The 12,181-nt window shown below is 33.8% G+C and overlaps 1 protein-coding gene and 1 long non-coding RNA gene across 6 annotated transcripts; one reads left to right on the top strand and one right to left on the bottom strand.

Moving 5' to 3' along the window:
- Positions 1-197: 197 nt before the first annotated feature.
- LOC135116921 (uncharacterized) lies at positions 198-3,987 on the bottom strand. Of its 5 annotated transcripts, none has more exons than XR_010276496.1 (3): positions 3,233-3,802; positions 2,499-2,761; positions 198-766 (listed from the first exon to the last, which is right to left on the bottom strand). It is a non-coding gene; the product is annotated as an uncharacterized LOC135116921 (long non-coding RNA). The 5 variants fall into 5 exon arrangements; XR_010276494.1 differs by lacking the exon at positions 198-766 and having other exon boundaries at positions 1,263-2,761; positions 3,233-3,429; positions 3,574-3,840; XR_010276495.1 differs by lacking the exon at positions 198-766 and having other exon boundaries at positions 1,263-2,761; positions 3,574-3,987.
- A 191-nt stretch (positions 3,988-4,178) lies between these two features.
- On the top strand, positions 4,179-10,888 carry LOC110374459 (WD repeat-containing protein 5). The gene is made up of 8 exons (XM_021332172.3): positions 4,179-4,519; positions 4,644-4,740; positions 5,956-6,101; positions 7,595-7,739; positions 8,686-8,788; positions 8,954-9,185; positions 9,783-9,982; positions 10,564-10,888. The coding sequence occupies exons 1-7, from the start codon at positions 4,391-4,393 to the stop codon at positions 9,969-9,971; spliced, it is 1,041 nt and encodes a 346-aa protein (XP_021187847.1). The 5' UTR covers positions 4,179-4,390; the 3' UTR covers positions 9,972-9,982; positions 10,564-10,888.
- The last annotated feature ends 1,293 nt before the right edge of the window (positions 10,889-12,181 follow it).

The raw sequence follows: 12,181 nt of genomic DNA on the forward strand, positions 1-12,181 counted from the left end.
GGAAATAAGAGTGACTCTGATGGGCCTCTCACACATAAGAGAATAAAAGAAATATTTTTATCTAATTTAATTTAATTTATGGATAATTACATACATATTTTACAGTACAATATACAAAGTTTGCAGAGTAAAAGAGCCTTTACAAAATTTACTTATTGAAAAAATATAGATGTCTGTCTACTTAACGAAACGTGGTTCAAATCTACTTCCATAATTCCCCACTTTCCCTCATATAATTTAATTCACAAAAATTCACAGAATTCACATAATGGAGTAGCTATTTTGGTAAGTCATCGTTTAAAGTACCAAGTCATTCACACACACTTCTCAGAATCTATACAAAATGTATGTATTACTATTGAAACACAATATGGGTCTATGGCAATACTTTGTGTATATAGTCCACCAAGTATCAGATTCGATTTAGTAAAGTTAAGGGAACTAATCAATAATATACCCAAACCTTGTATTATCATGGGTGATTTTAATGCTCATAACATAGCCTTTGGATGCCAAAGTGATAACAATAGAGGTAGATGTTTGCTTAATATTATTGATGAATTTGACTTATGTATTTTGAATGATGGATCACCGACAACTGTTCCTTATCCCAATAGACAAGCCTCAGCTATAGATCTTGCCCTTGTTAGCTCTTCAATCGCTCATTTATGTAACTGGTATGTTCATGATGACCCTATGGGTAGCTATCATCTTCCAACATTGCTTGACGTTAACATCAAACCATCAGCATATGACGTGTCTCCTCCTGTGGACCAAGAAAAATATATTTACAGTAAAGCAGATTGGTCCAAATATAACAGTTTATCAGAAACTTGTTTCTCTCATATTGATTTAATTAAAGATTCCCCTATCAACTCATATAATAAGTTTGTAGAAACTTTACATGATTTAAAGGATAAAACTATTCCGAAACGAAAATTAGCTTCAAATACAGTTATACGAAAGCCAGTACCATGGTGGAATAAAAAATGTAGTGAAGCTGTAGAAAAATCAAAAGATGCACTAAAATATTATTTTTCTAACCCAAATATAGAAAATTGGATTATGTACAAGAAGTTAGATGCAAATAAAAGAGAATTTTGCAGGAGGAAAGAAATTCTTCTTGGCACAATTTATGCAGTAGCTTTAATAGGTTAACACCAGTGTCTAGAATATGGGGATACATCAAAAGATTTAAAAAAATAGGTACTGATCGAAATCGAAACTTTAATGATGAGTGGGTTCCCAGTTTTTTAAATAACTTAGCAGATTCTACTGAAACAGATGAGAGTAGGCTTGAATATTTGTTTAAAAATGCTACAGATAACAGTTTAAATATTTTTCTCAAGAACAATTTTACTATGGAGGAATTACAAACATCTTTAAAGTCTAGGAGAGATACTACACCCGGATTGGATGATATACCTTACATTTTAATCAAACAGTTACATTTAAATGCACAGACTACGTTACTTAATATTTATAATAAATTATGGCTTGAATTAACTATACCAGAGCCTTGGAAGACACAATGTGTCATTCCAATTTTAAAACCGAATAAACCTTTAAACGATGCATCTTCTTATAGACCTATTTCTTTATCATCTTGTTTAGGTAAGCTTTTGAAAATATGTTAAAGACAAGACTAGATTATTTTGTTGAATCACAAAATTTAATCCCTTCTATTCAGTTTGGCTTCAGAAAAGGTAAAAGTTGCTCTGAAAGCTTTGTTTCTTTATTATCAGATATAGGTCAGGTTAAATTAAGTCACCCAATGCAATTTGTGTATTTTTAGACATAAAAGGGGCTTTTGACAATGTAAATATAGAGGAACTTATTCAAATATCCCATGATATTGGTATCCCAGGTCATATACTTAAATGGCTTTACAACTTTTTGAACAATAGAACTGTGTTTGTAAAATACAACAATAAATTACATGGCCCTAAGACTGTTAATAAGGGCACAATGCAAGGAGCCACTCTGTCTCCTTTACTTTATAATTTATACACCTCTGAAATATTAAAATTTGTAAATGTACCAGATGTTAAAATATTACAATTTGCAGATGACTTACTTTTGTATAGCATACATCAAAATATAGAAATAGCTAAGGTCAAAATAAATACTGCTTTGAATCAATTGTATTACTATTACCACAATAAACTTAAGTTAGAAATAAGTCCTGGAAAAAGTTCAGTTCTAATTGTTAGTAAAAATCGAAACACTAATTTTAATGTGAAAATTTTGTACAACAATGTAGAAATTCCTATTGTTAAACAACATAAATTCCTAGGGATTATTATTGATGATCAATTAAAGTTTGATGATCATATCAAACATATATGCAGCAAAGCACTGAATGGCATAAACATATTGCGCCATTTAGCAGGTAGTTTTTGGGGATCTGACCCCAAAGTTATGAGTATGTTATACAAAAGTATAGTAAGAAGTCATTTTGATTACAGCAGTTTAGCTTATATGAATGCCAGTACCACCTTACTAAGAAAATTGGATGTAATCCAAAATATGGGACTGAGACTTATTTGTGGAGCCATGCGTTCCACACCAATTAACTCATTGGAAGTTGAGACATGTATACCACCCTTGATGTTACGTAGGTTGATGTTGGCTGAGAGATTTTTCTTGAAGATCATTTCATCAAATAGTCATTTACATAAGAAACTGGTAGTAGATCACAGGGTCTCTCAGTCAATTTCATGTAATATTTCTGCTTCTTCCTTGATAGGTGGAAGTCTACCTGGAATTACAACAATATTTTACTATGTAAATAAGAATTCAAAAGATATTGCTGTTCATGATATTTGGCCTATGTATAAAATTCCTTTTCCTAGTTTAATTAACAATTTTACAGTTCATTTAGATGTAGTGCACAATAAATTTGATTTCTCAATGTTTATTGATAATAAACCAGATAATTATATTATATACACAGATGGCTCTAAAACAGATCATAATGTAAGAGCAGCATTTTATGATCCACAACTGGACTTTACTAAATGTATAAAATTAAATGCAGCATGTAGCGTTTTCACTGCAGAAAGCTATGCTATTTATTGTGCATTACAACATGCAATTTCTGTAAATAATGTACATACAATTCTCATAGTTTCGGATTCTAAGAGTGTACTATCTGCTTTAAACAATGTAAATATGTCTTTTAAGCTTAATTATATATTATATGAAATTAGAGTTAAGACCAAACAGTTACTGGATAAGTTTATTAATGTAGAGTTCGTATGGGTGCCTTCGCACAGTGGCATAACCGGAAATGAAATTGCTGACGCTGCAACACATTGGGAACATTATGATGACCAGACAGAGCTTGTGAAGGTTCCATTTTCAGATTACCACAGCCACATCAAAGAGATCAACCGTAAATTGTGGAATGACTACTGGACACTAACCCTAGAAAATAAAGGCAAGTGGTATGCAGATATCCAAAAAGAATTACGAAGAAAACCATGGTTTAATAATTGTGAATATATTAATAGAAGATTTATAACAACTATAACTCGCATGCGATTAGGACACTGCTTAACGCCAGCTCACTTGAACAGAATAAATGTATATAACGATAGCCGATGTAAATACTGTGATGCTGAAGTTGCTGATCTGGATCATATTGTTCTGAAATGTGCAAATTTTAATATCCAACGTTTAATTTTAGTAAGCGAATTAAGTGAATGTGAAGAAATTCAACAAAGTGTTCCCCGCTAAGTTCAGGAACTACTTGCCAACAAGAAGTTTTATAAGACATTGTATAAATATATATGTAACACGGTAGAAAAAATATAAAAAGGTGTTAAGTTAAGAGTATTGTATTGCAAATAAGTAGATTATTATTTTTAATTTAATTTAAGAAGATTATTTTTTCTTTGTAATTTAGAAATATTTTAAAAATTATCCATGTTTTCGGCTGAAAGACTTGTATCTATGGCCAAGAATAAATTAAAAAAAAAAAAAAAAGAAATATATATTTTTTAAATTCATTATATTATATAGTGTTTTTTGTATTTTTTGCATATATTTATGCAAAATAAAATTTATTAATAAGCTTTTATTATTTCGTAAAATAAGAAAAACAAAGACAATAGGCTGGCCAGCTAGAGTACTGCGGGAGGGAATAATTTAAAAGTATCTTCATGTTGGCACCACTGTTCGTCTTCGCGAAATATGCACGCATTGGGACGCCCGGATTTAGAATGTTCTTTGAAAATCTACGTTGAAATATATGTAAAAACTGAAGTGAGTGACAAGTTCCGTGTGTTACCTTTCCCAAAGTTTAATTTAGATTGTTTTTCATTGTTTAATAGTGACTGTGTTGGGTGACGAACAAAGTAAAGCGTAGTGCGTCGAAAGTTGAAACATGGTGCCGCTAGGTCCCGGCCCAGGCCATCCTGCTGCACACCAAACTCACGGTGGGCCTTCCGCCAATCTTTCCGGCCCAAATTCGTTATCACAATCCGCTCCACAATCGAACAAGTCTTCAGTAGCGGTAAGTAGCGTCCCTTCGTATCATTTCATTGGTTTGCGTCAGTCTGGCGGGCGGCACATGTTTATGTAACTTCAACTTGTGTGAGCACGTGCGATTTGGCGCTAATTTTGATGTCGGTTTCCAGAAGCCGAATTACACGCTCAAATTCACACTTGCGGGACACACGAAAGCTGTGTCGTCGGTTAAATTCAGTCCAAATGGAGAATGGCTGGCAAGCTCCTGTGAGTATTTCATTCGTGCATAAATTATTCTTTTATCTCAACTATTTATTTACATTTGATGACCCCCTTTATTATCATTAGATTGTTCATATTTTGTTTAGACCTCAGAAGATCAAAGTGTATGCTTGATCCATAAGAATAATGATTATAGAAATATTTTAATGTCAAGTAATAAGTTTTGAACCATATGTGGTTGGCCTAGTGACCATTTTGATAAGCATGAGCCTGGGCTGTTAGGCTGTTGTCTTTGTTAATCTATTTTTAAAATCTCCCCAATATAGTGTTGCAAAATATGTTCCTCTTGTTACTTTATATTGTGTAAGCAGTTAGCTACTGTAATATTTTCTGAAAAACTTTAATTTCAGTTCATTTCTATACAAGTAATGTTTAAATAGTCTGCCATTTAACATGGTAATTTATTGCAAAATGCTTGTTGATTAGTGCTTCCTATTAGAAACAAACTTCTCAATGATTTCTAAATTATTTTTCCTATAATTAAAGAGCTGGTCTCCTTACAAGAGCCCAAAACTGCATATGACCTATTTACAACATTGTTATTAAATAAAATCCATAAACTATGAGACATGATCAGTCAGCAGTATTGAAGCAATGGTCAAGCCTCTATGAAGGTTGACCTTGAATACTGGCAGCTAATGAATGGAAGTTAACTTTAAGAATAGTTTATGTAATTGTTTTTTGTATGTAAAAATAGTGATGTAATGTTGTAGTCATAGTCAATACATAAATGGCTAGTTCAATCACATTTAACTGGTTCAAGCCAAACTTGGTAGCTATGAGATGTGTTGATATTGTACAACACATTTTAAACAAGGTCACAACTATAGCTGAAGGCTTTATGTCTAGTAGAATGTCCATAAAAAAACTATAAAATAAGCCACTGTACATTGTTCTTGTAAAAAAATAATCTGTAGTATTAGTAAAATAATTGGTATTTATTTAATTGTTAACATACAAGTGAATTAGTTACTGATTTTAATGTATGATGCACAATACACAAAGCATGCCCACTTTGAATAACTTACTCAAGTTTGTTGACCTTCAATACAATTTATGACAGTTGTTGCTAGGCAAGCAAGTTTACAACATCCATACAAATGATGAATTCTTAAAAACTAGTCAAATAATGATGTCATCCAAATTCTTTTTTGTTAAAATCTTGACGTTATAATTATCACTGCATTATATATTTTACAGCTGCTGACAAACTTATTAAGGTGTGGGGTGCTTATGATGGCAAATTTGAGAAGACAATATCGGGACACAAAATGGGTATCAGTGATGTGGCTTGGTCCTCCGACAGCAGGTTGATAGTCAGTGCCAGTGATGACAAGACTCTAAAGGTAAACTTCTATTATATTTCATCCATATTTTTCCTGGTTAAATCCAAGGAATGTTGCTACTATCTCAATAAACTTTTAAAACTACTTCTTCAATAACAGATATCTAAAATGTGACCTTAAATACTCAAGGTAACTTCCTACTTCAATACACCCATACCATAGACCGACAAAGCGCGCGAAATTCGAACGCGGTACGTTAATGGGGGTCGCGCATGCGCGGTGAATGAACCTTGCGGGGATAAGTACGGAAAAGTGGGGAGGGGGGGATACTAAGGAATTGCGTGACGCCAGAGGCCCTTTCCACGGTACACACGCGAATTCCGTGTCGCCGTACTCACGAATACCAATTTGTACGAAAAAGGTTGCGCCGTTTAGTCCCATTTTATTGACTTTGTTTACGGAAAAAGGGTCAGTATAGAATAAAATACTGTTAGAATTGTACGCTACGTATAGTCTAAGCAACAAGTCAAGTCTGTCTTTATCTAATGTAATAGCTCAAACAATTTAGCTATATTTGGCCTATTTTACCCTATTTGAAAAGTTGTACCTTATCATGATTGATGCTTACTATAACAGTTACTTGCTCTAATTTTGAAATCTCAGCAACATACCTTTTGTTAGAACTTTGTGGGAAAGTAGATAAAATATTTCTTGGGTTAGTGAACTGATATCTTTTTAGATAAGAATGTATGTATATGTCTCACTCTCACTGCATTGTAGATATTGATAAACTCAGGGCTTATTAATAATTTGAATATTTAAGTTTTAAAATGTTTTGAACAACTTTCTCCTAGACAGTATTTGTTTTACAAGGGGAAATTAGTTTGAATAATTTTCTTCAAATAAACTGCTTAGCATCATTTGTCTAAAACCTACATAAACTGCAAATGCAGTACCATACATTATTATAAAGTGACTAAAAATAAGAAGAGAACCATCTTCAAATGCATTTTTTTTAATACCTTTAAAATGATCTATTTATAATCCTGAAACTGGTCTCCAAATGAGTCTCAAATTGTTATGCATATTGCATAATTATCTTCTGACCTCAATATCATGCATTGCAATATCAATATATTATTAATCTAATTTATCAATGCTTTATTACAATTAATGTATTTGGTGTCAAAAGTTATCTAAAATAAACCATGAAATATCTTAGGAAGGCTTGACTATATCTGTAACAATCTAGCTAGAATCAGTCTAAAAATAAATTGCAGCTTAAGATCAATGTAATTTAAAAAATCTATTTATTCATTCAATTTGTTTCTGTGCAAAAAGTCCTATTATGTTTGTTTATATATGGGTAAACATCTAACGAAATGGAGTAAAAACTTTTATGGATGTTCCCCATCATCATGAATTATTAAAACAAGGGACTAAAATATCGAAGTTTATGCTCCTGCCCATTAGAATAAGTATTGCCACATAAATCTTAATATAGATCGACAACGCCCATAACAAATATTTTACGAGCTGTTTTCATGTTTCAGGTATGGGAACTCAGTTCAGGCAAATGTTTGAAGACGCTCAAAGGACATAGCAACTATGTTTTCTGCTGTAATTTTAATCCACAAAGCAATCTTATTGTATCGGGCAGTTTTGATGAGAGTGTTCGGATATGGGATGTAAGAACAGGTAAGAATAATTTAACTTTTCCATTATATACATGTACCTAAAAGTTCAAATACGTTGTTGAAAAATGGTATAGTTTATCCTCTTTGAATAGCCGTTAATGGCACAAATGGCATTTCGCGCATAGTCGGGCAAATGCTCGTAGCAGTGAAAAGGTTAATTCATACAATGTATATTTTATTATTTTATTTTGCAACTTGATACGAAAAAAAAAACTAGCAGACATTAACGCGACCGTTTACCTTTGAACTTTGTAAATAAAAAATGTTTGTGGAAACAGTAAATTGTTTATTAAATAAATCGTGGGTATTGGAACTAGCATGCATGCGATAAATAGAGATGCTAATACAAGAAAACGCGGTCAACGATCTGTTTTGTAACTTAGTTTCAAATGTACCAGTTCAATACATCTTTAGTGCATTTATCAATATACCTAAACATACGCGTGACGAGCCGTCACGATCGTAGCATACTTCATAAACCTAATCCAAGTACTTCGTTACACAACGTTCGACAAGCCTATTAACACCGTACTACGAAAACATTTTCACCATACTCACCGCAACTTTCGAAAGGTTTTCACACAAGCGATAATTACTTCTAATATTAGCCACGTGGAACTCGAAACAATCGTAAATGTCACGCTTGCTACTCTTGCAGAAGTAGGTTAGTGCACTATTTATATAATTAACATCCTGGCCAAATCGGTACGTCTTATAGTAGCATTATAATGATCAAAGAGAATGAACTGAATACCAACATTGTAACCGAAAATCTAAAACAATTACAATATTTTTTGTTTTTTGGCGCGAAACATCTGGGTTCTTTCCCGTTTTGTCAACTCACTACACTATTAGGTCATCAACCTGTTTTGCCAGGAAGTATCATTAGTCACATTCAGCTCATCCATTGAGCGAACTTGAATTATCTGGAATAATCTGGTTTCCAGGCAAATGTTTGAAGACTTTACCGGCGCATTCAGATCCAGTATCGGCAGTACATTTCAATAGAGACGGCAGCCTTATTGTATCATCGAGTTATGATGGATTATGGTAAATATTTTTAACAGACTATTATATTTTAAGTCTATTAAGTGGCTTCCTTCGGTCTTAAAACGAACAGGAATACTGATTTATTTGATGCTTCAATTGACTATTTATAATTTTGTTCTACTACCAAATACATGAGGCTGTCAATTGTATTACCATTATTTTCAGTCGAATCTGGGACACAGCATCAGGTCAATGTCTAAAGACTTTGATAGATGACGACAATCCGCCGGTCTCGTTCGTGAAATTCTCTCCTAACGGCAAATACATCTTGGCTGCGACACTGGACAACACCCTCAAACTATGGGACTACAGCCGGGGCAAGTGCCTCAAGACTTACACTGGACATAAGAACGAGAAATACTGCATCTTTGCCAACTTTAGTGTTACAGGTGGAAAGGTGAGTCTATAAACACACTTTTATTAAGATTTGCCTCCTTTCTTTGACGTTCATTGGCCACTATATTATGCGCCTGTGATGTGTGCTCATTTTTCTTTGGTTAAAGAGTGTGTAGACTCTATTAAAAATATAATACAAAGTGTAAAAATTTTCCTGCCTCACTGTTCTTTCTATTTCTGAGAGAATTCTTAAGATTTTGCTCTTTTATAGCCCGCTACTAGGTCAAGGCAGCAGCAAAACTTGCAATGTTTTAACTACCTATTTACCTAGAATCCGTTTTATGATAGTTATCTGTTAGATCAATGAGATGTTCGATATCATTTCTAAAGTAAGCAATCAGATGTTACGCATGTTAATTCAATAGTGCGAGTGAAATCAACATGTAATGTGTTTTTCTAGGCATCATGATTATATTATAATTCACGCGTCTCTTCGTTTGCATAATCTTTCCACTATTATATTATCCATATGTTACAAAAAGAGATTAGTATCAAGTCGACAAAAACATAGGACTCCTTATAAAACAAAAACTTTTCTCCATGTTCGTATATCAGTACAACTCAGGATAATCAACTGACCATCAATCCTTGTCCACAGTGGATAGTATCAGGCTCGGAAGACAACCTGGTGTACATCTGGAATCTGCAATCAAAAGAAATCGTGCAGCGGTTGTCAGGCCACACAGACACCGTGCTATGTACCGCTTGCCACCCCACCGAGAACATCATAGCGTCTGCGGCGCTCGAGAACGACAAGACTATCAAGCTTTGGAAGAGTGATACTTAAAAGTAGATTTTGTAAGTATCCTTTTATAGCGTATTTGAGAAAATTTGAGCGCTATAATGACGATTTAGTTGGATTTAGCAACCTATCATTCATTTTCTCCATAGCCTTTTCCCAACTATGTCGGCGTCAGCTTCCAGTCTAACCAGATGCAGCTGGGTACCTGAGTTTTACAAGGAGCAACTGCCTATCTGACCTCAACCCAGTTACCAAGGCAACAAAATACCCCTTGGTAGGCCTGGTTGTCACACTTACTGGCTGCTGAAAACTCATCATATGAATAGGCTTATGTTAAACTAGTAGGTACACTTTTTTAGGTTTGGGGCACATGACTTTTAAAAGGGTACATTTGAACTAGGATATTTAATTTTTAGACCATTGTTCATGCTCTATACATGGCATTATCAATTATTTCTTTGCTTATGGTCTATTAACTTCGGTAAACAGTATGAGAAGATAGACTGGATACAATTAAATTGCAAATTAACGTCACTGACTAATCATAGCTAATGCAGGTTTTAGTTAACTACATTTATGTCTGTTTGAGTTCAACTGTTGATTAGTTAATTTTTAATGAAGTTTTGTATTGTTGCAGATTTCTAACCAGACAGTGATCTGTACATCGTGGCTTCATATTGAAAGCCGGCGCCCCTGGCTTGTGAATACATTTTATATTAAGATACTAGTCGAGTATCCCGGATGATGGACGCTGAAATTATGAGTGCGTTGTTTTATTTCAATAAGTTTAGTGTATCACATGGTATGAATGGATTTTCTGTTGATATAAGATATAAATATTTTTGTATCTCACATACAAACGAGAAAGGTTCGAGTTTTAGCGATTATGTTTTAGTTAAGATTGATTTAAAAGATTCGCTTAAGAGTACTTGTTGGATATAATTAAAGATTCAGTAGTTGGATGTGTTGTTTTTATAGAACCCTCGCATTTTGATGTATTTCGTTTGATAAATGTATAAAATAATAAGTATACTGACCTTTTTTGTTATAGTGAGATAATATAACACATTCTTCTATGATGAAATAAAATAGTGGTTTAATTTATCAGTCCTAAACGTTTACTAGGAAATTAAAAACCATCTGTACTTTCATCACATAAAGAAATCGCTGGCTGCAGAAGTGGCCCACATTCAATTTTGAAGTTTATAATTGCTAGGATGATCCGCGAGGCTATTGAAATTAAAAAACATCAAAATTTTAATACAGAAGATGACTGGAGCGTACCACCTGCTTGGATCATATAAACGATTGAATCCAAATCAAAGCCAAAAAATGCAATACCGAAGGATACAGTGAGCTGGTTTTACGAGAAATGGATTGTCAATGATAAAAAATGTAGGGTAGTTGTTTGAAACTATAATATCAAGACGACCAACAACGACAACGTCGGTATTAAATAATATCGTGATGATATAAATTCCGTAAAAGTATTTCTATTTTTTCTATTCGCTTAAGTGTTAGCAATCAATTTTGAAGTTCCTGTAAATTCTTCCATTTGTGATCTTTCGGACTGCGCCAAATTGTTCAAAAATACATCTTAAGAAGAGAGCTGAAAAGTCTGGAATTTCCACAAGTATTTAACAGTTTCTAAAAAGTATTACACTATAGGCAGGTAGGTAATTAACTATTTTCGACCGACGAAACGAGACCATGAAAATAAAGTCGAAGGCTCGAGGAGGATCAAACAAAAACAAAAAAAGTAGGTATCACGGCTTTCTAGGTACAGTCAACTTCAGGTCAGTGGTAACAGTTTTATAGGAAAATCGTACTTATTACTATTGAGTTAAGGTGCATGACAGTTACCACTGATGTGCGGTCTACTGTACCTACTAGCGTGTCAGGTCATCTGTTCTGGGAGCAAAAATAATAACGCCTGAGTATTGGCGCCATTAGCGAAGGCGTAAGAATTAGGTCGACCAACCTTTTGGGACTTCGGAAGACAACCGTCGCTCGCCTTGAAACTAATAAGTCGTCGATAGTTTTTATTAGAGTAGGTTTTGATGTAGTAAGTCCGTTGGCGTATTTGGCCGCGTGAAGGTACGCTCCGTTCAGACTACCCTCTGTATATCTGTTTTTTTTGCGTCAAAATACCTACATATGTAGGTATATGTCACCGTATTCGCGCTTGTTCGGGGGTGAACGTTCAAAGCGGAATGGTAAGCGAATATTTCGTCTAGATTTGTTTTAGTAACCGT

Source organism: Helicoverpa armigera, chromosome 5, assembly GCF_030705265.1.
Source record: "Helicoverpa armigera isolate CAAS_96S chromosome 5, ASM3070526v1, whole genome shotgun sequence".
NCBI classification, from domain to species: domain Eukaryota; kingdom Metazoa; phylum Arthropoda; class Insecta; order Lepidoptera; family Noctuidae; genus Helicoverpa; species Helicoverpa armigera.

Excerpts from the sequence above, each read along its gene's own strand:
- LOC110374459 (XM_021332172.3), top strand. The coding sequence starts at position 4,391 with ATGGTGCCGCTAGGTCCCGGCCCAGGCCATCCTGCTGCACACCAAACT. Across the intron at positions 4,520-4,643 it reads CGAACAAGTCTTCAGTAGCG|AAGCCGAATTACACGCTCAA; the intron begins GTAAGTAGCGTC and ends GTCGGTTTCCAG. Across the intron at positions 9,186-9,782 it reads TTAGTGTTACAGGTGGAAAG|TGGATAGTATCAGGCTCGGA; the intron begins GTGAGTCTATAA and ends CCTTGTCCACAG.